The sequence below is a fragment of the Phyllostomus hastatus genome, unplaced genomic scaffold (genome assembly GCF_019186645.2).
Source record: "Phyllostomus hastatus isolate PE091 unplaced genomic scaffold, TTU_PhHast_1.1 phas_contig_159, whole genome shotgun sequence".
NCBI classification, from domain to species: Eukaryota; Metazoa; Chordata; class Mammalia; order Chiroptera; family Phyllostomidae; genus Phyllostomus; species Phyllostomus hastatus.
The window spans coordinates 27,424,075-27,447,858 of record NW_025333640.1 but is presented as its reverse complement, the minus strand read 5'-3'; the positions used below and the strand labels follow the sequence as shown (position 1 = coordinate 27,447,858).

The 23,784-nt window shown below is 38.2% G+C and overlaps 1 protein-coding gene across 1 annotated transcript in view; it reads right to left on the bottom strand.

Annotated features, from left to right (window-relative positions):
- Positions 1 to 896: 896 nt before the first annotated feature.
- OTUD4 (OTU deubiquitinase 4) overlaps positions 897 to 23,784 on the bottom strand; it is a 41,616-nt gene continuing 18,728 nt past the window's right edge. The window contains exons 8-21 of the mRNA XM_045831000.1: positions 21,547 to 21,604; positions 21,077 to 21,194; positions 20,921 to 20,985; positions 18,437 to 18,531; positions 17,332 to 17,435; positions 17,045 to 17,231; positions 13,607 to 13,769; positions 11,968 to 12,091; positions 11,612 to 11,667; positions 11,013 to 11,093; positions 9,873 to 10,011; positions 9,020 to 9,280; positions 7,589 to 7,629; positions 897 to 5,847 (exon numbers count right to left, since the gene is read on the bottom strand). Coding sequence (XP_045686956.1) covers positions 4,630 to 5,847; positions 7,589 to 7,629; positions 9,020 to 9,280; positions 9,873 to 10,011; positions 11,013 to 11,093; positions 11,612 to 11,667; positions 11,968 to 12,091; positions 13,607 to 13,769; positions 17,045 to 17,231; positions 17,332 to 17,435; positions 18,437 to 18,531; positions 20,921 to 20,985; positions 21,077 to 21,194; positions 21,547 to 21,604 — 2,710 coding nt within the window. The 3' untranslated portion in view covers positions 897 to 4,629. The remainder of the gene's footprint in view (positions 5,848 to 7,588; positions 7,630 to 9,019; positions 9,281 to 9,872; positions 10,012 to 11,012; positions 11,094 to 11,611; positions 11,668 to 11,967; positions 12,092 to 13,606; positions 13,770 to 17,044; positions 17,232 to 17,331; positions 17,436 to 18,436; positions 18,532 to 20,920; positions 20,986 to 21,076; positions 21,195 to 21,546; positions 21,605 to 23,784) is intronic.

The window sequence follows — 23,784 nt, the reverse complement described above, 5'->3', positions numbered from 1 at the left end:
TTCTGTGGACCACTGGTCACTTGGTCTCACCTTTCCCCCCATCTATCTCAGGTGAGCAGTTCTGTGGGCTCCAGCCAACACCAACAGCCCTCCTGCTTTCCTCCCCATGTTTGGCTTCTCCACTGACTCACTGGCAAAAGACACTGGCACTCACATGGCTAACAGATAAATGATTCTTTCCCCTTCCTTCCTGTCCTGTAAGGTTCTGTGATACTTCACTCGCAGCCTCAGGCAGTCTAAAAACACTGGCCACTATGAGGAACCAACTTCTTCATCCTTCCCAGCTTGCTGCCCCTGTTCATAGATCACCTTTCTATCAAACACTTATCCTGAGTGAAGACTTTGTTTCAGGCTCTGCCTTCTGGGGAAACCATTCTCAGACAAAGTACATGTTAGTAAGTAGGTTAATCAAGTACTGACTAGCCAAACTCTTAGGTGACTTGATCCAATTAAGAAATTACAGCCTTAAAAAACTTCAGATCTACTTTTCTTCAAAAAAAACTTTAAAAAAATAAAGGGGCTATTTAATCTATTAATTACTCCCAGATATTCTACATTCCCATTTCATTTCATAGGTGCTGAAAAACAGGCGGAGCAAACTCTTCTTTAAAGCCCCTCAGCTACATTCAGATGCAAGTTCTACCACTAGTTAGTTGCATGACCTTTAAGTAAATTGTGTGGCCTACCTCATTATTATTATATAAAGTAGGGAAAAGAACAGTACCTACCCCATAGTTTATAAATCCGATATTTTTGGTTGGACATACTAGAATTATCTTCTGATTGGATAAAAACCAGGGAAATCATCTCTTATTTTTAGAAGTTTACTAAGTTCCTCTTAAGATTATATGCTATATTACTTGGTTAACCCTGGAATCAAAGAATCACAAGCAGAATCAACAGACAAAATTTAATATATGCACACAGTTTTATATATAATGCAGCATCACACCATGTAGGGCATTTACTCTTATACATTCAGATATGTTTGAAACACTTGTTAAGGCTACAAAACAGAACATAGAAAAATAAACAGGAATATATTCAACACTTACAAAAAGTGATATGATAAAGATATAAAGTACTATTTCCTTTCAACACTTCAAAAGATATATATACTTTTTTTTTACAAGTAACATCACGAATGATCACATCTTCACATGCTTTTAAGTATTATTTGTACTCAGTGTAAGGCTATTATCATTTTTCATACTTATATTTTTTCCTAGCTCTGTAACAATGCAATTTTAATCCATTCAAGTAAATTCAACCCCAAAGTTGCTGTTTCCCAGCATTAAGTCATGCACCCACCCCTCATCTAGATTTTCTAAAATTTTATTTCAGGGGGAAAAAAAAATCCCAATTAGTGGGAGAGTAAAAGGCTGACACAAGTAGCAAAACCTTAGTTCTTTGAAACTGACATGCTGGAACTAAGCCATTATTATTAAACAATAGCATTTAGACATTAAATAAGAAGCAAAATATAGTAAACAGAAATAGTGTAGCCAAATATGCATTCTCTTCAGCTACACTAAAATGGACCTTGCTTAGTACCCACAAGTGAAAGACTATGGTTCCCTCATCTAAAACTAAAGGTAAAATAAATGAGACATAAATAAATATTGCTAGTTTCTAGGATGGCTGAATGTTTTCTAAACCAGAAGTGGTTAGAAGGAACTTTATTGCACCAAGTCAATCGTAAGCAAGTTTGCAGTTCACAGGCATTTTAGTTCAACCTTGAGTCACAAAGGAAACACAATGCAAGAATATACAGAGTCTGCATCCACTAAGCTGTCTCCGCACTGTGGTTAGGGAAAGCCTACCCCTGCCAGATCAAGGCAGGGTCTGAGCTCAGGTCAGCATGAAAGTGAAGACAGCACTTCCCAGGAAAGAGGACGAGGATTACACACATGCTAACATCCTGCTGCCAGTGAGTACATGGAGCAAGGCGTGAAAATTTATCTGAGGGGAAATGAACTTGAGGAAGAGAAATATGTACAATACTAAAAGGGACAAAAATCAAGTTTAGCAATAGCCAAAAGTAGTGGGCTTTGGTCATTCTAAACATTTGTTCTTTAAAATGTATATGATCCTAAAACGGTGAAGTTCCATAATTTCCAACTCAAAATACAAATGATTCTCACTTCTAAGCGTTTATTTTTCTCTTATATAGAAACATTATATCTCATGTCAACATACCATATGACTTAGTTAAAATGAAGGACAAAAGCTTGCTTGGCCCTAGTTTGACCTTAGCATAAGGCAAAATCTCCTAAACTAGTACATTTAAAACAGACCTAAAGCAAAAAACAGAACTGACCTTCATGCAAAGACTCCTAATTTTTAAACTAATTATCCAAAGTCAGACTCCTTTTATCCCAGAGGTCACTGAGTGAAGTACCTTCTGTAAAGTTCTCTTTCAGCACTGTTCCCACCATGTCCTGGAGGTAAACCATGGGAAACAGGAAGCAAATCAGCATGTCCTTCAGGAACCAGAGGATTCTGTTTCTCAGCTGAGGTAAGACAGTGACAGTGAAGAAATGAATAGTATTCTTTCCTATCCAATTTTTCAACATTTCCAGAAGAAACTGAGAAGATTAAATCCCAGTCAATAAAACAAAATACACTGGAAATAGCTATTTCTTTTGGACTCCTGAGTTTAAACTTACATTAAACTTTTAAATCTGGTCATAATATCTAAAGATGATTTTCATAAAAAATTATAAGCTAATCTTACATTAAAAAAGCATGAGCTGAAAGTGAAGGACCTACTAATCTCATTCCATAACTACTGATGTTAACTAAGACAAAAATGGCACCTTCCCCAAATGTTCGAGCTCAGAAGGTGACAGCAAATTCCTTTCCACGGGTTCTTTCTCAAGCATTTCTTTTCCACACAACCATCTCAGTCTTTAAAGTTTTTACCTAGCACCATCATAAAATATTATCTCTCAAAGTGCTCTCTAAAATCCTATGTTACAAAACATCTAAACACTAATCACTACTCAAATCAGCAGTTACACAGACATTAGGTAATTAAAACAACAGAGGTAAAATAACCATTATTACAGTACAGAGGAGATTCACTGAGCCTAGATGGCATCCCAAACATTCCTATGAGTTATCAGAGAACCCAGAAAACTTATCTGTTTCAGTTTGTCAAATTCAAGTGAATTGTATTTGCTTTTTAAAGTAATTTGTTTTAAAAAAATCTATTTTGCTTAGTATATAATACATGGCATGCAAAGAGAAATTACTACTTATTTGCATAGCACTCAAACTTCCTGATCAAAAGATAACATAAAAAAGGGCAGGTTTTCACATTAGTATGTACACATGAGAAATACAAGCTACAGTTATTTGTACAGTGTAACACAGATGAGTGAATACTGTGTTCATTCAGAGTCACATCTCCAACTGAGAACAGAGTGCAACATGCAAAGGGAACTTCTAGTGAAATACTGTGAAGACTGAAGGAAGCAGGATCAGACACGTTGCCCGAAGGGTAACAAGCTATGAAATGCAAAGCAAAACCGCTTTCTAGCAGCATCCTCTAGAAAAGAACTAGAAGTCACAATCGTCCTTTTTTTGTACAATAGTTTGTTCCAGCTGTGACAAATTGAACATGCAAATGTAAAGTGATACCCATAACCAATGGTGCAAAGAGAAAACGAAACACAGTAACTCTATAGAAACCTGTCAGCTAAAAATTTTTAACATTTCTTTCACAAAATATTTAAATCTGTCAGTGCATTAGTGTTAAAGTGGCATTAAAAAACTTCTGCAGTTTTAACAGATGCAGATTATTTTCAAAATGCATAGCATCTACATTTCTTTCGAGTAGGCACCATATATACACCAGTGCTAAGAATTCTTGGTGGAAACAGCCATTTCATTACATTTCCTATTACTTCTTAAATTGATCTGTTCTTGTATGCGATCTCAAGTTCAACAAATACCCAAATTCAAAAATATACCCTATTAATATTAAAAGAACTATATACAACATTTCTAAGACACAGGTTAATAGTCTGCCTTATATGTAATAGTAAAGAGAAGACATTATTCAAGTTTGACAGATATTGAGATGAAAGGCCTTTGGGTTGGAAGCATTTCAAAAGACAACAGTGTTTTAGCCTAAGAATTGTTTGAGCCCAGTTTATGACTAAGGCATTGCATAATAAAATATACATTTCTATTTGGTGCAATGTTATGTTTTGGAATCTATCATGTGTCAAATGGTATATTTTCTTGTCACTTTAGTAAACACTATAAACACACATTTCTAACATTTGAAATTAAGCTTATAAGGAAAAAACCAAACACTAAATCTATATTTATATTAAGCTGTTTATAAAAAATACTTTAACAAACTTATTTTCTTTTTATGGGGACAGTCGCCAGATAAATAAACAGATTTTGAACGAAGAAAAATGGCAATGCCAGGAATTCACCTGCCCCTTTAAACAGCCAGCCAAAATCTCTTGTCCAGAATAGGAGTCGAGGGTGAAGGGGGAGGGGAGGAGATGGTTCCGATTTGGGTTTTTATTTTAATGTATTTTTTTAAAGCCTTTAGAAACATTTCACCCAAGAAAAGGTGTCTGCTCTAACATCCTGCAGAGACAGATATCAGGAGTGTTGTCCCCGATGGCCATCTCCCATCCCTGACCGCCTCCTATCCCCCCTGTAGGGCCGTCCTCTGCCGTTTCGATGGTACTGATAGCCTTCATCTCGGCTTCTGCTGGGCTGCCCTTTCCAGGACTCCTCGCCTCGTGCGTGCTGATACCCTCCCCTACCAGAATAGCCCCAATCGCTTTTGAACTTCCTGCCTCCATACGTCTGATTATAGAACTGCTTGGATCTACCACTTCTCAAAATATTAGAAACCTCATTCTCATCTTCTGAACTCTCTTCTTTTGGTCTCTGCAGTCTGCCATCCACAGAGTTGGCCCCACTGACCACATCAGCAGCAGTCTTAGGATCTTTCACTTTTTCTGGTTTTTCTTTCAGACTTGGAATGGTCCTTTTAGGCTCATCAGGTTCAACAGGCACAGCTTCTCTCTCTCTGTTTAGATTCTGAGTGGGGGGATGAGCCTTTCCTTCTGCGACAGCAGGGAGGGCAGCCAAAGCCGGCTCTGCCTTAGGTGTCTGGGACGACTGCTCTGCCCGGCCTTCATGCTCACTCACACCTGCTTCAGGGAGAGGGTGCTGTGTGTCTTCACACCTATTCTCCTGAAACTCATCTACTGTTGGGACTGAACCACACTGTTTAGACAGATCCAGATTCTCCAGGGGTAGATCCAATTCTCCTTTCTCATCAGAAGGCAGAACAATATTCTGCCTCATCACTGGATTTTCTATGAATCCTTGAAAAGGGTACCCATACCACACATGAGGAAAGAAAGGAGGTGCAATGGGAACTGGGCCTAAGAATGGATTAGGTCCAAAGGACGGTTGTGGAAACATATTCTTGCCACTTAGTGACTCTTCATATTCCGCATGAAGAAGCTGCCCGGAGTTTTCAGATTCAAGATCAGCCTGGTAAGACAACTGTCCATGACCTTCAGACACCTGAGATGGAGGGATAACCAGAGGTGAAGAAAATGTCGGCGGTCCAATCTCTGCCTGTGGCATCTGACCATTAACATTGGCCTCAGTCTGCATAGGAAAGTGTGCATCGGTACAGGTACAATCACTTTCATTCTGAGCAGAAGGAGCTTCTTGGAACCAAGGATTTTGAGGATACACAGGGACAGGGACCTTTGGGTACATCCTGCAGGCTGCCAGGTATGCCTGGTGCAGAGGATACAGGTAAGAATGTGGGGCCCACATAGGACAACTATATGCCTAAAAGAGAGAAAAAACAGTTATAATAAACAAAAAGAGGGTTAAGGAAGTTTAGAGTGGGCACAACATAAGTTTCTTATGCCTGCAAAGACCATATAATCTGCAGTCCAAATATTATATCATGGAGACTCAGTATGAAAAGGCATTACAAATTAAGTCACTGCTCTAAAACTCCATTCCTTGTCCTATCCTGAAACCAATCCAACGTCCTGTATAGATGTTGAGAGACAATATAATGAACCCACTCACAGATTATCATGGCTATTCATTTCATCCTTTGGATATAACTTCATGGAAATAATTGTGAGTGCCAAGCAACAACTAGAACAGGAACAGAACCACAGAAAGGGAGATCACATGGAGGGTTAGCAACAGGGGAGTGGGAGGAGGAGAGAGGGGGAAAAGGTACAGAGAATAAGTAGCATAGATGGTAGGTAGAAAATAGGAGGAGGGCAAGAATAGTATGGGAAATGTAGAAGCTGAAGAACTTATGACACATGGACATGAACTAAAGGGGGGGAATGTGGGTGGGAGAGGGTGTACAGACAGGGTGGAGGGGAATGAAGGGGGGTAATGGGACAACTGTAACAGCATAATCAATAAGATATTAAAAAAAAGAAAGAAAGAAATAATTGTGAGTGATACAGACAGATCTCAAAAACCACCACGAGCAACCACTTGTACCTCCAGCTTGCAGTATCACAATCACTGGCTCTTTAGCTTGACCTACATTTGTGTTCTGGCCCTACCACTAGCTCTTCCTGTGACCCCCTGCCAACTCGCTAACTGGTCTGGCCCTGGACTACCAGAAAAATGTTGGTATAGGAGTGTAGATGACCCCCAAGGTTAGGATCCCATAGTTCCAGGAGACCGCAGAGCATTGCACAAAGATAAAAGCCTCCTAATCAGACAACGGTAATACTGAAAATGAAGTATGCCAAATCCCTTCCCTATGAAGGATCTGGAAAATACCAAAAAACACACAACTAACTGACCGATTTCACTAAAAGCCAACATTAACTAGGTGAATATAAAATTAGGCAATGAAATACAGTAGATGGTGAAATTAACCAAGCCTCCTTTTATGAACTGGTCAGGGGCCTACAGCAGGGCACTTCGTTTCACATTTTAACAGCTAGGACCTACAAAATCTAATCCAAGGCAGGAGGGAGCACAGCACTGAATGACAAGGACACAGAATGGGCCAGCCTCTCTAAGACAAGCTACTTTTCGGCTGACTGCTTCCCAGAGGATACCTCTTTTCCACTAGTGACCACCCCACCTTCCACAGGAGTACTTTCCACATGATATTCATTTGATCCTTTCAACAACTGAGGCAGGTAGAAGAATGCTATCCCCATTACATAAATGGAAAAAGCGAGGCTCAGATACATTGAATGAGTCATCCAGGCTCTACATCTAAAAAGTGATGGAGCAGAACTTCAAACCCAGAGGGCTCACTTAACCCCCGACCGAAGGCATTTCCACCAGGCTGCCCAGGGACAGGACTATCTCCTGCGTATACTCACAGGGCTCAATCACTGACCTTAATTAAGGGAGAGCAGGCAAAAACTTGGAGCCTCAACCACTACCAAAAACAAACATACTACACAGCCCTGAAAATGCCAGTGCTTAAAATAGTGCAATTTAGTGAACCTTAGGTTATTTATTGATAGAATAGTAGTAATTTGAAACTGTTAACTTACTAAAAATAACTTTAAAATGATAAAAACATAAATACCTTTACACCAAGATTAAAGAAGAATCGAAGAATGTTCTTATCTGAAAACAAATAACGTAATAATCACTCACTAAAATTATACAAACACATTTTTCATTATTTTCAAACAATATGTAATTCTAAAGACAATTTTACCTACTGGAATTGTTTTCTCTAGCCTGTGATGTAAAACATAGATTAAAAATCATAATATATTCAAAACCAGGATCTATTTCCATAGTAATTCCAGGTTCAAAAGGTTTTTGTCTATCAAATCCCAAAATACCTTAAATTGAGATTTTTAAAAAATCTGATTTAAATTTGTATGAAAGAAACTCAGGTGTTCCCTGTATTTCTTTTCAATTTCTCTGTGGGGTTTAAAATATTATGAAATAAAAATGTCGAGGGTTAAGAGTAAAATCAATATAAACCTAACTCATTAATAAGACTAACAGGATCATATCGGCTAAGGTATTCATTTGACATTAAGCCAGTTACCCATACACTCAAACATCAAGCTATGACTAATGAAATTATCAACAAAATTCAGGTAAAGTGCATACAGATCATATAGTTATTGTATTACTTTACCTACAAACAGGAAATTCTGCAACTAAAATTCCTTTATAGAGAAGGGGACAAATGCAGCAGTAAAAAAGAAGAAACTCTTACATTTTACAACAGCAATGGATGAACCTTGAGAACATTATGCTAATTGAATCAAGCCAGTCAGTGAAAGAAAAATACCACATGATCTCGTATGTGGAATCTCATGAACACAATAAAGTAACAAACAAGATAATAACAGAAGCTTAGATACACAGAACAGACTGACAGCTGCCAAAAAAGAGGGTAGGGGGACTGGCTGAAAGACTGGGAAGGGATTAATCAAAGATGATGTTTACACAAAGATGACTGGCTTGCGGGGATGGGAGGGGGCTGGGGACAAAAGTGGGAACAACTGTAACAGCTTAAATAATAATATAAATAAATGGGAGGGAAGGAGGGAGAAAATTTAAATTCTTTAAAAATTATACATTATTGCATGCAGTAGTACTATGTATGACAGCTCTCCTGCATTATATTCATCCCTGGTAATTTTTTCATGAAGCAGTATAAGTAGTGATGAGAAAACTCAGTAAATGTTTAGTTATCTGGTTATTAACACTATTAAGATTTAATTCAAAATGGATTTAGGCTGTTTTTGAAAAAAATATGGGGGGGGGGGCCACGGGTACAGCCACTAAACATATGAAAAACATAATCCAATCAAACACAAGGTGAAAAAGACAGTGAGTAACTAATGGCCAAGGCCAAACCTCTGCTGTCCTTCCCAAGTAAGTCCTTTGGCTGACTTGGTAACATGCCCTCTGGCCTCTGCTGACATTTCTCAGTGAATCTCTATCAGTACTTGATAAAGAAAATCAATATGAACTTGGAGAAGAATCTCACCTTTAGGCAGGTCCTCCCCAGTGTGACACAGTGAATAAGGTGGTGCAATGGCTCGATCTCCCTTTTCATTACAAGGAAACCCAGGATAGAGTGGGTCCTGGTAAAGGCTCAGTGTCTGAGGCAAAGGCATCAAGGGCTGGTTAACTGCCTGTATTGACACAGGAACTGGAGAGGGTGTTAAATGAGCTTGGGACACAGCAGAATCAGGTCCAGTGGTGAGAGTCTGTGTCACTGATAAAACAGGGATTTGAGCAGGGACACCTATAAGAAAAAGGGAAAGGAATCAAAAACTATAAAATGGTGAAAATAATTTCTACAAAAATAAGTTTACATTTAGGTAAAAAGTAAAGAATCATGTACAAATGCAGCATACTTAAGCAGTATAAAGAAACTTTTTATATTAATCAAGGACCCTCCCTGGACACCCAGGAGAAAAGGAGGCCAGGAAACAAGCTTTGCATCAATATCATCTAACAGCAGCTCCCATTAACATACACAGACAGAGCCTGGCAAAGGGCTGCAGGGGTGGGGAGGTGTCATAAGGAGCTGGTTTATGGGGAATGCAAACTGTGGTGTCAGTGCTGAGCAACCAGAACCACCAAAGCAACCAGTGGAGATAACCAGCTCTGATATCTTGCTCCCGGGATGCTGAGGGCAGCTCTGAAAGGAACAGCAAATGAAGGGGGCTCTCCCACACTGGAAGCAGAGCAAAGCAGAGAGGACCACAAAAAGCTCTGAGGCTCCACACATCTAACCCAACTCTGAGATCAAGCTCTTGCTCAAGAATTTGAAGTCTCTGACTTGGAAGGCTTGTGTTGGATGGTTCACTGGATTTCTAAAATTCTTATCTAACCTGTTGGTCCAAAAGATGTAGGTTCACTTGGCCAGGCTGGCACAGTGGCTGGTAAAGAAGGCACCGCAGGAGTTAGATGTACCTCTGGAGAAACCAGAAGGGGAGCTGGACTTGACAAAGACACATGTTCTGCTGGCTTCTTCAAGAAGAGGGGGTGGAAAAAGAGAAGTTCATTTTAACCAAATGAACCATGAAGTGCCTACCTGTTATAAAACTGCAATTTCTATATAAATGGTCTTTCTGGTCTTATAAAGAAAAAACACAATTGCTAAAAATTTCACACAAATTTGATCCTAACCAGGGATTGCCCTCCGTAAGTCACAGAAGTCACTGGTCAAGTCAGAAACAACCTCAAAAGGAACTTGAACCCAATGCTAAATCTGAAAGGCAAGGAAGCAAAATCATTGAAATCACCATAAATTCATCAGTTACTTAGAGGAGCACCTCACACACAGACATATCACAAAACTACATGCTCTCTAAGCGACATAAAGGATGCTAACTGAAAGTCAAGGGCTAAGCCCTTTCCCACTCCTGTTAGATCAAGAATCAAAATGTCTGCTGGGACTCAGGTGCCTTCATTGTTAAATTTGTAAGTTGGCAGATGGAGTTGGTCGGAAGGTTGTGGGTTATCGTTAAGCTGTTTAAACTGATTAAATTTATAAGTTGGTGGTATTGCTCTTTAAATGTTTATTTTTCTAATCTCTTCATTACAGTCTAATCATTATATTCCCTACCTTCTATAAAATAATTGTTAAGGATGCAAACAACTCAAAAGTTTTGAAATGAACTAGGAATTATTAATTTCCCATCAAAAATCTAACTGTCAAGCTACCCCATCACAAAGGTAACTAACACAAGGCACCAAATAAAAACATTCAAAAATCAATTCAGAAGAATGAACTTCTATGCCCAAAAAATGGTGAATATAAAAATTATACCCCATAAAAACAGAACATTGTAAACAGAATTATAAAAATCATAGCCAAATCATAGTACAAATCACAATTTGTACCCAAATTATGATGCTAAAATGTATCCTCCCATTTCCTATGCAGATGTTTAGTTCTGAAGTGATCACATACAGCTCTAAGACACCCAGAGATCGAGTCCTCCAGATCAATGCCACAATGCACTTACTTGTTCTGCAGGAGGTGGGCACTCTAATTTCTTTGACTTTGATGGTGATGAAATTCTTGTACATTTATCATCACTAACATTCTTTGGAAGAAAAAAAAAGAGAGTGCATAATTTTGTATTCCAAAGACCCATCTTCTGGAATCAAGTTGCCTTTATAGTTTGCCCTATCTGTGCCTGATTGAACCCTATCAACTGGCTTTATTTTTTCTCCAATTACATCTGGTTGGTCCTCAACAGATAAGTAACTCTGCCTGCACATCTTTATCCTATCAAACTACTGGGGCATTTTTATTGGGGACATGTTGCAAAGAGCACACCCTTCCTTTAAAAATCTCAATCTGCTACAGAGTACTGGAAAGTAAAAGGTACTTTCCACCAATTCAGACAGGTCCTCATACCGTGCCCTAGAGGAAATGGTTACAATTTGTGAGTGAATTCTTCTTAAGCACTACCATCATTTCCCCTTTTTTCTCTACTTTTCCACTTCCCCAACAGTTATAAAATGATGAAGTCACCAACATTATCTCCTTCTGCTTCTACCTGCTATATTATCACAGTGTTAAGGAAAATGAAAAGATGCAATCAGTATTCATGTCTACCTCCAATGTGCTTGGCCCAGGCTTCTTATCCAGGTGAGTATGTCCATGGCTCAAGTCTGTAACAGATCCAGATAAAAAAAAGATGGCCATCAGCCACTAGTCAGGTTTGAAGTCAGAAAAAGAAAACACAAAGATAGAAAATCCAAAAGCACTATTTGAATCATGTTTAGTCAGTGAAAAATACAGTTTTCACAATAACACTGAACTCATGTTTACATGCTTTAGCTTGCATTAGTTTCTTTGCAACAGTGAGACATGTGACATTAAACTGCTTCATGATTTTAAACGGGTTCTTTTCCCAATGGAAACCAGACACAGATCTCTAGCATTTGCTTTCAAATGATGAAGTAACGTACCTTTATCTTTTCGTTCTTCAGTATCCATTCTCCGCCGGCTTCCTTTTCTATCACTCGCGTGTGATGACTTCCTCGGGACACATGGGTTGCTACTCTGAGAAGATGACTGACTGACTGATGAGCTCTTCAAATGAACAAAACCCAATACTTTGTGTTTAAGACCCATAAACACACTCTTCATACATCTAAGTCTCAAAATTCATAGCCCTGTATCTTTCTACTTCTAGAACTTCAAAAAATAGGACCTATGGTTCATATTTAATTATATACTCTACAGTTATAGGCTTATTAATAACTAGAAGCAATCAGACCTTTGGTCATAGACCGATTTCAGGAGGCCACCCTGACCTTACACTTATGTTCTTTGCACAAAAAACAGCACCCCTCATACTAACCTTTAAAAACGGCCACTGCAGAGCCACAGTCCTTTCTGGGGGAAGCACCAATGTGCAAATTTGCAGATACAGTGCACTAGGGTTATCACTGAAATACTACTGTCAACTAATCACGTAAGCTCTGCATGAGATCCAACCTTCTCACTGGTTTGAGAAAGGGACTGGGAGAGATTGAGTTTTTAAGCTAAATTACCACTTAAGGTCATCCTCTCCTGGTCCGGCACTCTGAGCAAATGCTGCCCAGAGCTGAGAAGGGGATCTCAGCCCCATGGCATGAGTTTTCTAGAAGACAAGACATGATTCAGATTATCTATCTAAAAGTGATGAGTATGGCCCTGGCCAGGTGGCTCAGTTGGTCGGAGCATCGTCCCATACACCGAAAGGCTGTGGGTTCAACTCCTGGTCAGGGCACATACCTAGGTTTCGGGTTCAATCCCTTGTCAGGCCAAGATCAGGGGGTAACCAATCAATGTTTCTTTCTCATGTCAGTGTTTCTCTCTCTCTCCTTTCCTCTCTCTCTATAATCAGTTTTAAAAAAACATATCCTGAAGTGAGGATTAAAATATATATATATTTTTTTTAATTTTAAATAAAGTAAAAATAATGAGTATGACTCCATTTTACCAAAAAATTACAAAATCTATCCCCGTATTATTACAGTAGTTGTGCTCTTCCATTCACTAACTGAAAAAGGACAAACAGCTCTGAGTGCTAGCTTAAATGATTTCTGTTTTCTAAGTACTATAGTAAAATAACACATTACATAAAGGTAGTCTAAAAATTACCCTCAGTCTAAAAATTAGTAATCTACCCTTAGAAACTATGGTTTAATATAGAAACTGCAGCTGACACTTCGACAGCATGGGGGTCAGGGATGCCAACCCTCCCACACAATTAAAAACCTGCGTGTAATTTTTAACTCCCCCAAAACCAGTCACAGGTGTCCCTCTGTATCCACAGGGGATTTGTTCTAGGACCTCAAACAGATTATAAAATCCACAGATGCTCAAATTCCTTCCAGAAAATGATATAAAAGAATGCACAGTCAGCCCTCTGCATCCACAGATTCTGCGACTGGTTGAATCTGCAGATGCAAAATCCGAGGATTCGAAAGGCTCACTACATTTACTGGAAAAAATCTGTAAATAAGTAGCCCCACACAATTCAAATGAGTTGTTCAAGGGACAAGTGTATATTAAAAAGAGATTCCTAACCAATAACTTTTAAAATCTTTTTATACATACGGAAAGGGCTGGGAAAGCGTGTTCGTCTCGGTTTTGAATCTCATAAAGTAACCGAGACTCTTCTATAGCTTGTTTCTCTCTGCGCTCTTCTGGGGAGAGGCCAAAATAGTTAGATTCTCGACTGGCATGATCAAAGTCCTCAGCTCTCTCACGATCAGATTTTCTGTCAAATAAAACATTCTTGTCACAAGAAAGACAACAAATGTATTGAATACATTCAACAAAATAACCTGTTTTGCCAATAAAAATATTTAATTTAACTACACCATGACATTATAGAACTTTTGGCAACCTGATTAATAAATGTTTAGCAACTTCCGGCAAGATGGGGGAATAGGTGGACGCACCGCACCTCCTCGCACAACCAAGATTAGAACAACAACAATTTACAGCCAGAATAACACCCAGAACTGACAGGATTTATCTGAATGGAAGTCGGACAGCCAAGAAGTTGAAGTAGACCCGTACATCCAGACTGGCAGGAGAGGACGAGCCGGGCGGGCGCGGTCGGCGGCGCGCAGAGGTCGGGGAAAACTTGGCGAGAACTCGGCGCGAGGGCCATCCAGGGTGCGCAAGAACGCAGCGGTGGTCCCTGAGTACACGAGCTGCGGCTGGCGGACCCAGTGAGGCGGGGATTGTGGACCAGGGCAGAGCTCGCAGCCCAGGATCCCAAGGAAGGAACTGTGGTCTCAGGAGAACGGAACTGCCGCCATTGTTCCCGCCCACACATGCAACGTCACAATCTAGCGACTGGAGTGCCAAGCCCCAGAAAACACCTAAGGCTCCGCCCCTCACCGTAACAGGAACAACCAAACCAAAAAAAAGAAAGAAAGAGAGAGAGAGAGAGAGAGAGAGAGAGAAACATGTATCAAGCAGAAAAATGGATAAATGTCCCAGGGCTCATCCTTTTGAGCGACCAAGAAATAGCCAATCTATCAGATGCACAGTTCAAAACACTGGTGATCAGGAAGCTCACAGAATTGGTTGATTTTGAGCGAAAATTACATGAAAAAATGCAGGTTACCATAAAAGAGATGAAGGAAGATGCACAGAGAACCAATAGTGTTGGAAAGGAAACTGGGACTCAAAACAATAGAGTGGACCAGAAGGAAGAAAAAAAGAACCAAACAGGAAAGAATGAAGAAATAAGAATTCAAAAAAACAAGGAGAAGCTTAGGAACCTCCAAGGACATCTTTAAACGTTCCAACATCCGAATTATAGGGGTACCAGAAGGGGAAGAGGAAAAGCAACAGATTGAACACGTATTTGAACAAATAATAACAGAGAACTTCCCCATTCTGGCAAAGGAAATAGACGTCCAGGAAATCCAAGAAGCTCAGAGAGCCCCAAAGAAGGTGGACCCAAGAAGAAACACACCAAGGCACATCATAATTACATTAGCCAAGGTAAAAACAAAGGAGCGAATCCTAGAAGCAGCAGGAGATAAGGGGACAGTAACCTACAAAGGAGTTCCCATCAGACTGTCAGCTGATTTATCAAAAGAGACCTTATAGGCAAGAAGGGGCTGGAAAGAAATATTCCAAGTCATGAAAGACAAGGACCTACATCCCAGAACACTTTATCCAGCAAAGCTTTCATTTAGAATGGAAGGGCAGATAAAGTGCTTCTCAGATAAGGTCAAGTTAAAGGAGTTCATCATCACCAAGCCCTTATTTTATGAAATGTTAAAGGGACTTATCTAAGAAAAGAAGATAAAAAAAAACATGTATAGTAAAAGGACAGCAAACTCACAATTATTAACAACCACACTTAAAACCAAAAGAAACTAAGCGAACAACTAGAACAGGAACAGAACCGCAGAAATGGAGATGACATGGAGGGTTAGCAACAGGGGAGTGGGAGGAGAAGAGAGGGGGGAAAAGGTACAGAGAATAAGTAGCATAGATTGTAGGTTGAAAATAGATACGGGGAGGGTAAGGATAGTATGGGAAATGTAGAAGCTAAAGAACTTATAAGTATGACACATGGACATGACTAAAGGGGGGGATATGGGTGGGAGAGGGTATACAGGGTAGAGGAGACTGAAGGGGGGAAATGGGACAACTATAATAGCATAATCAATAAAATATATTAAAAAAAGAAGTTAATTTGGCACAATATTTATCTTTTTAAAAAGTTTCATTAAATGACTAATTAAAACTTCAACAACAACAACAAAAAACACAAAGAAAGTCAGACCTCTAAGGTACTTTGCCTGCATTGAATAAGATGCCACCAGATGCTAGTGGAATCTGGTCAACATCCAAGGAGACTTCAGCCATAAGTGGTTGATGAATGGCACAAACTGTCTGTTGGGAGAGGTCAGCCACCATGGGCCTTGAATGCCCCTGCACGCCACAGACTGTGGGCAACAGCAGAAGCAGGAGAGGGGCATGGAACAGATTCTACCCTAGAACCCTCAGAGAGCGCATGGCCCTACTGACAACTTGATTTCAGACTTCTAGCTTCCAGACTTTTAATAGAATAAGTTTCTGTTGTTTTAGGTCACCGAGTCTGTGGTATCTTGCTACAACTGCAGGAAACTAACACAGTATTGGTAACATATAGCCTAAGAACCTACAAGTGTCTTCAAGATGTTATGTTACAAAGTGTTAAGTACATGACAAGTGTTATGTTAAGAAAGGGAAAATGATCAAATGCAAGAAATAAAGTAACTGAAGACCAGAGCTTGGCAAGCACATAAGCTGATGGTACAGCTAGCTGTTCAGAGAGCTGGAGAAAGGCATTGGTCATCGTAACCTTGGAGGACTCCAGCATCCACAGTAGACATGGCCAAGTTCACGTGAAAAGGACAGCCTACACTTAAGATACACTCTCTCAAATGAAGCTCCTACGAAGGGTTACAAAATACTCCATGGAAGGGAGACTAGGGCAAAAAATTTAAAAAATCCACAGCACAGGAAATTATGATCCTAAAGTTCATTTATATCTGGATATTCAGTCAAAATGCTGATATTTATGATTACATGAACCTAAAACTTATAGCTCCATTCAGTATTAGACACATTAATACAAACAATGTAAATTTAGAATAAAGTAAACCAAACATTTTGACTAATATAAGTTCCTACGTAAAGGAAAACACCCTCACCTTCCAGGAAGTTAGAAATGCAATTTAAAATTCAGTATTTAAAACATACTATATTACAAGCTACCAGAAAACTATTAAGTGCCAGCATATGATTTGGCTAGGGTAAGATCTCCCAAATCATTTGAAAAAAACGCATTCAAAAATAAATATGACTACTCTACAGAGTTACTTTGATTTGTTTAAAGAGAATTATGAAGAACTGAAATCCTTACAAAGTATTTTACCAATGCTTTTAATATTATTCTGTAACTAAAAGCAGGTAATGTGACACATGAAAGAAATGCCCCTCCCTTAATGTCCAGTCTGTTGCCTTCAGGGAGGTTACCTTATGATCTGCAAGGGTGTCCTGCTAAGATTTTTGTGCTCACTGGAGGGTTTCTGGGACTGGGACCCTGCAGAGTGACCAGAAAACGCATGCTGTCTTAGTCCCGAAGGGTGCTGGAGTCGAGGAGGTAGTGCTGATGGGGCTTTTACTGGCTTGCTTGAATTCTTTGGCCCTCTGTAATCTGTATCTGTGACAAGAAGCCAAAAACACCTCATAATTTTCCTATAATGAACAACCCCATGTACCATCATCCCTCCCCTCAAAAAAATAACATGATGTGCTCCTACCAGAATGGAAATTTTGTCCAGAAGGGGAAGGTTTTTTCATCTTTTTCCCTGACACTGTGTTCCAGCTTTCTGAAGGAGGTGGCTTGAGGTTCTTCGGCGAGTGTCTTCAAAAGGAAGGAAAAGACTTATAATCATACTTAAGTACTCAGCGTAACAATTTTATTCGCAAATTAGATAAGATTTTAGTTTTAATTCTTATATTAAAAACAAATTAAATTACAAAGTCATTTAGCAATCCAGATATAATTCTAATCAAACAAGGTAACATAAACCAAAAGCATATTTTCTAACCTAAAAAACCCGAAGATTAAAAGCCGTTAAATCACGATCCAAGCACGGGATTAAAGGAATGACCGCTATCTGTCAGATGTGACAATGGTACTGTCGTTCAGGTGGGGGAAGGAAGGGGTCCTCGCTGTGCTAGAGACTCACAAAAGCATCTAAATGTCTATGTGAAGTAGTGTAATGTCTGAAAGTTTTTGAAATAGTTTCTATTTCCATGTTTAAAAAGGATTGGTGAGAACAGATTAGAAAAGATTGCCAAGGGCAGTCAACTGCTGAATCAGGGTTATGGTATGTTGGGGTTCACTGCACTAAGCTCCTTATATATGACTGAAACTTTCCATAGTAAAGTTTAGGTGTGACTTACTACTGTTACCTCTAATAAAGGCAGCAGCAACTGAAATAAAAGGTGCTGTAAACTAACACTGTAAGTCAACCATAAAATTCTACTCCATCTGACATCTACTTAAAGCTAACTATATGCAATGCAGTACTGAGTGATACCAGAAATGCATATGGTCCTTATTCTCCAAAGCTCCCACTTTACAGGTACAATACAGTCAATTTCCCCAAACTGCCTTTGTAAAGAATGGCACGTTTTAAACCGTAACCAAGTTTTTTTTTTATTTTAAAATGTCATCATATGAAACACTAAACGTGAATTCAAACTATTTTTCAAAAGATCTAAACAACTTTATTTTTCTACACATAGGCAACACTTTTAATTGAATTGCAGATACACAAAGCCCTTTAGAAATGCTCATGATTACATTAGGCTAAGTGGAAATGACAGTAAATGCCTTCATTGAAGGGCAGTACATACTTCTTTCCAACTTCTTCAACCGAAAGTGGTCCGTTCTCGGAGTGAACACCTTGAAGGTCGGCATTAGAAAACTTCCCATTGTGATCCAACCTAACCTGTTGAACAATTCCAGAAAGTTCAACCACCTGCTTCCTTGCATTAATGATCAGTTTTCAACTTTTATTTTGTTTCCAATGAAAAAGAATAACATGTATACCATAAACACAAAACTCATTTCAAAAGGGTATATTTGTATACCTGTCTCTGTATTATGTACCTCTCTACCTAAAATACTTGTTTACCCTTCCAAAATTGTTCTAAATTATTTTTCTAAATAGTTCAAGAAGTAGGAGTGCAATCTATTAAGGCTCCAAACAAGAAAGACACCTTTTCCTGATCCTGAACTCAAGGCTGTGGCACAGTATACCCCAGGACTCCAGAACTGGCATTTCTACTTACCCGCAGTTTGACCTTGCAAGTTACTTCTCATACTTCAGCGTCATCATATGCAAAATAAGGCTAATAATAATACCAAAGTCACAGGACACATGCAGATGGAATGAGGTAAATACATGTGCTCCTCATATATATGATAAATGAGGAACACAAGAATAACTATTGTAATTATGATCATCTCAGTTTTCCAGTATTTAAAATGTTTGACTATGACCTTTCTTCTCCCTAAAAATAGATCCATTATCTGTATTCTAACATACAACTGGCATTTTCCAAGAGCAATTGTGAGTAAGCCCTGGGGTTTCTTTCTGTAGTCAAACAACACACACTGAACAGGGCACCTGCCTGACTGCACTAGGAACACTAGGAGCACCAGGAGCACCAGGAGCAGCATCAGGAATCCAAAGCCCCATGCAGCAGGGCTCAGAGTCCTCTCCTACTTGTATTAGTAGATAAAAGTCCTCAAGTTAAGGTGTCCTTCTTTATCAATCACAATAGCTTGCCTCTCTTCAAGAGCTTAACAATAAAAGATTTTTCTGAAGTTGATTTTTATCAAAAGTTTAAACTGTAACTTATATGCTTACTTGAGTAAACAAGTCATCTTTGAGTCCTAGCAGTTTTCATAGTAAAATTTCAATTAAATTTTATCCAAGTAAAAGTCAAGTAGTAGAAATTAGAAACAAAATACTCTAAAAAGGAAAAAACTAAAACAAGTACCTACTTTACCAACTACTTTATCAACAGCATCTGTTTTACCAAAAGCAAATGCAACCTCAAAGGAAATACACTTGATTTGAAATAACAAGTAACACAGCTTTAGTGATGCAGCGAAAGATAAGCAATCTTATCTTCTATTAAGGGGAAGGAGGAGGAGGGAAGCTCTAGGCCCTGGTTTTACTTTTGTTCCCTTCCAAACTGTCCAAAGATTCCACAGTTCTGTTCTATAATTAAAGCAAGTTTCTGACAATCTGGTAAGGAAGAACCTAAATGAATCATATCCTCTTCTTCCTCTCCTTTCACATACCTCAGAATCAGAACACTATTTAAAGTTCTCAAAAGTGCAGATACAATCCTAGTCAATCAGACAGTTTTCACAAACCACTTTGTCACAAAGGAAATGAGTGTTTCCCCCATAAGTCAAGAAGAAACGTTTGTCAATGCCTATTTTAAGGTAGTTTTTAAAAGGCAACACGATGAGAACCATTTTGAGGCAATTCCAACTAATTTTTGCGTATGTGGAATGTTTTTATTTTGGAAATAGCATTTTTATCATTAACAAAGAACAGAAAAGGGACTTTGGAAATTACCTAGATAGAAAAATCTATCTAGCCTTGGCATTTTGGACACTGGACCAGATAATTCTTTGTCGTGCATGTTTGGGGGAGTGGAGTTCCTGTACACTAAAGGACATTCAGCAGTATGCCTGGCCTCCATCCACTAGATGTGAGTAGCACCTTCTCAGTTGTGAAACAAAAAAACATCTGAAGACACTGCTAAGCAGGGGTAAGGGGGGGGAGGAACCACTCCAAGTCAAGGTCTAATACAACTTCCTCTTTTATTAATCACCTACTTAAGACCAGAACAGTAGCTTACTCAAAGTAAAGAGTAAAACTCCTCTTGTTGTTCACCTTCCTTTCTTAATCCAACAGAAAAGCACTATGTACCTCTCAATCTTCCAAGATGACTTTTATAAACAAAGTAAAAATTGACCTCTAATGTCAAGCTTGAACAAATCATACATTATTTGCCAAATGTAATGGAAATATCTAGAAATCTAAAATGTTACTGTTACTTCTCTGAAGCAAGTAATATCAAGGATTATTTTTTAAAGACCATCTGATGGGATGCCATGGTTGTAGATATATACAATTTTAGTAATGCATTCAAATGAGTCAAAACATTAAATATTTAAAACTATTAAAATGTATACCTGAAAAAATATATTCTGAAATCCGAAATTAACAACATATTCAAACTTGATCTGTCCTCAATTCCTATTTTAATAAATAATATTTCAAATAAAATCTGTCCTTCTGTACGATCACTTACTTGGCATTTATCCCCCACTTCATACTGTAAGCCAGCAGCAATGGAATAGTCACGTTTCTGTTGAGCTGTAAACAATATTTGTATAAAATCAAGTTGATTTAATTATTTTCAAGTGCCACAAAGTAAATTTATGAAAAACACAGATTTTTAACTCACCTTGTTTAGACTTCAGCCAAATTTCATATTCCACATTTCTATAAACTGCTGGATTGAGTGACTTAAGAACCTTTCTAGACAAAGGAAGGCTTGGAGAGTTCCCACTGTTTTTCTGGTGCTAAACAAAGCCAGGGAGTCCAATCAACACAAACATGCTTGTAAAACATTTTTTTGAGGTATGTATAATAAATAAAACCAAAAGAAGAAAGCTTCAACAATTAAGATATTGCTGAAAAATTTCTTACAAGTAGATACTCCTGACTCTATTGAAAATGTACCAGAAAGAAAAAATTAAAAAAAAAAAAACAGAAATAAAAAAATGTACCAGAAAGAGGGAAAAATTAAGACTATAATTAAATAAGCTCTTGTATCAAAGAGCTTATTTAGAACAAGAACAAGTATCAAAAGACAAGTTAAAGAACAAAGAACAAGTATCAAAGAACAAGTTAAAACTATTAGAAAAAAAATACCTGATCACTTGACAAAACTTTAAATCCATTCACATCATTAGTAGCAGTTATTTTACTCCTACAAAGGAAAAAATATAAACATAATTAAGAGTATGAAATTAACTTATTCAACATGCAATTAACTTACATCAAAAGTCAAGAGTTATATACCAAAGTCAAGCTATAGCTATATTCCAATGAGCTCATACAAGTTTTAGTAAAGTGTATGAGTGTGCAAGTGTGTGTGTGTGACATATAACATATAAGTCAAAGACTTTTATCAGTAATTCTTACTGACCCGATCAGCAAGAAAACAGAAACAAACTTTAATTTGGGTGGATAGAGTAAGAGTTCATAAAACATTCAATGCATAAATAAGGACCCATTACCCAAAATATTCTAGTACAAGAAGATGTACAATCTAGTGAGAGTAGATACAAACTACAATCAACCAGTACACTAAATGCTAATAAGTGCTACCAGGGGAGGAGGGGTAAAATCAAATGGCAGTGTTGAGTCACAGACTCAATAAAAAGTGGGATGATGAAAGAACTTGCTGAGAGGTCTTTTTAAACACAGAATTAAAGGTAATGAGACAGCAAACCTTATGGCTATTTAGTACTTCAGGTAGAGGGGACAAGTCAGCGAGTACAAAGACCCTTGGGTAGCCAAGAGGTAGCAAGGTGGATCACAGTGATAGCAAGTAAAGTGGGAGATGAGGTGAGAAGTCACCTGTACTCTTCTGTCCTACACTCCTAAATAAATCAATCTCTAGTCTTCAGGACAATTTCCAAGTCTATATCCTTAAATGCAGCAATCTTTAAGACACCCCAAGACTAGAGTCTAGACTAAAAAAAGCACACATAATTTCCAGTACTTCAACACTGACCAATGTGAATGCAAAAAGAATCCAGGCACAAGAATATAATGACATCCTTGGTCTTTCCTCTTTATTATCACACCATGCCTACCTATCATACCATGAATATGTAACATTCTTCCCTAACTGAAGCCTTGTCTTCCCTAAGCCAGATGACACAAGAAATCTTAATGATGCAAAAAGTTAACCAGAAAGGCTCCCATATTCCAAGGGCTACAACAGTACAGTACAAAAAGTAAACCAGGATTACAATGAGCACACCGTCCCTGGTTAATTATCTCCTATGCTCAAAGACATGTATTAACCAGACAGGTGCTGGAGAAAACCATGGAGAATTTCTACCTGTGCAGAGTTAGTCTATTCCAGCATTAAACTTACAATGGCAGACCCAGATTCCAACCTGATTCATTTCTTTCTTACAAAGGAATGGTGGCCAATCAAATTTTCAATCAGGGTCAGAAAAATTTAATTCAACAAATGCCTGTAATTACAGATTTTTAAAAAAAGTATATTTAAGTGTTTAGTAAAGAATTAGATATCTTAAGGCTTAATTTCATGTCTTTTTCATAGAGGAAACACCAAGTAAGATACTTTCCTACTTGAGATACAACAGCAGTAATGCAGTTTTAGCTTTGCTGGAAATGGAATAAGATTGGTTCTTATAAAACTTAATATTGTTGATAAAAACTAATACATGTTGGACACTGTATCTAGGAACTAGGCTATGCACTTTACACATGATCTCAACTAATTCTTATATATCCTGCCCTTTGAGGAAATACTAACATATCCTCATTTTATAAGACTATATAATTGAGGCTTCTCAGTGGATTTAAGTAACTTGCCCCAAATCTGCTTAGTTGGCAGGAAGCCAGGATTGAAACCAGGTTCTGAACTACATCCCAAGCTCTTAACCACTACCCTCTACATCCTGTGTGGCAAAGAAAAACAAGCCTCAGAGACTCAAAGTTAATAAAATGTTCAGAGGCATTACATTCTACACTCCAACTTGGAATTTTTATTATCTACTGTAAAAAAAAAAAAAAGAAGGTGGCATTATCTAAGAAAGAAAACAATAGAAGAAAGTCAAGGAAATCAAAATGGCCATTCTTTTCTTTTACTGGGTAATGTAAACAATTGATAAGTTAACCTTAAAATTTTACAATGCCACACATATGAACACACCTAATCTATTCCATATATACACATCCAGATTACATAGAAATAGATGCTCATTAACCAAAAACATCAGCTTTCAAAACAAACAGTTCCTTAATTTATATTAAGGAACTGTTAGTGGCAGTAAAATTAGTGGCAGTGAAAAAGGAACTTTTACTGCAGAATTGATGTATTTTAACAATACCATAATCCTTCAAAAT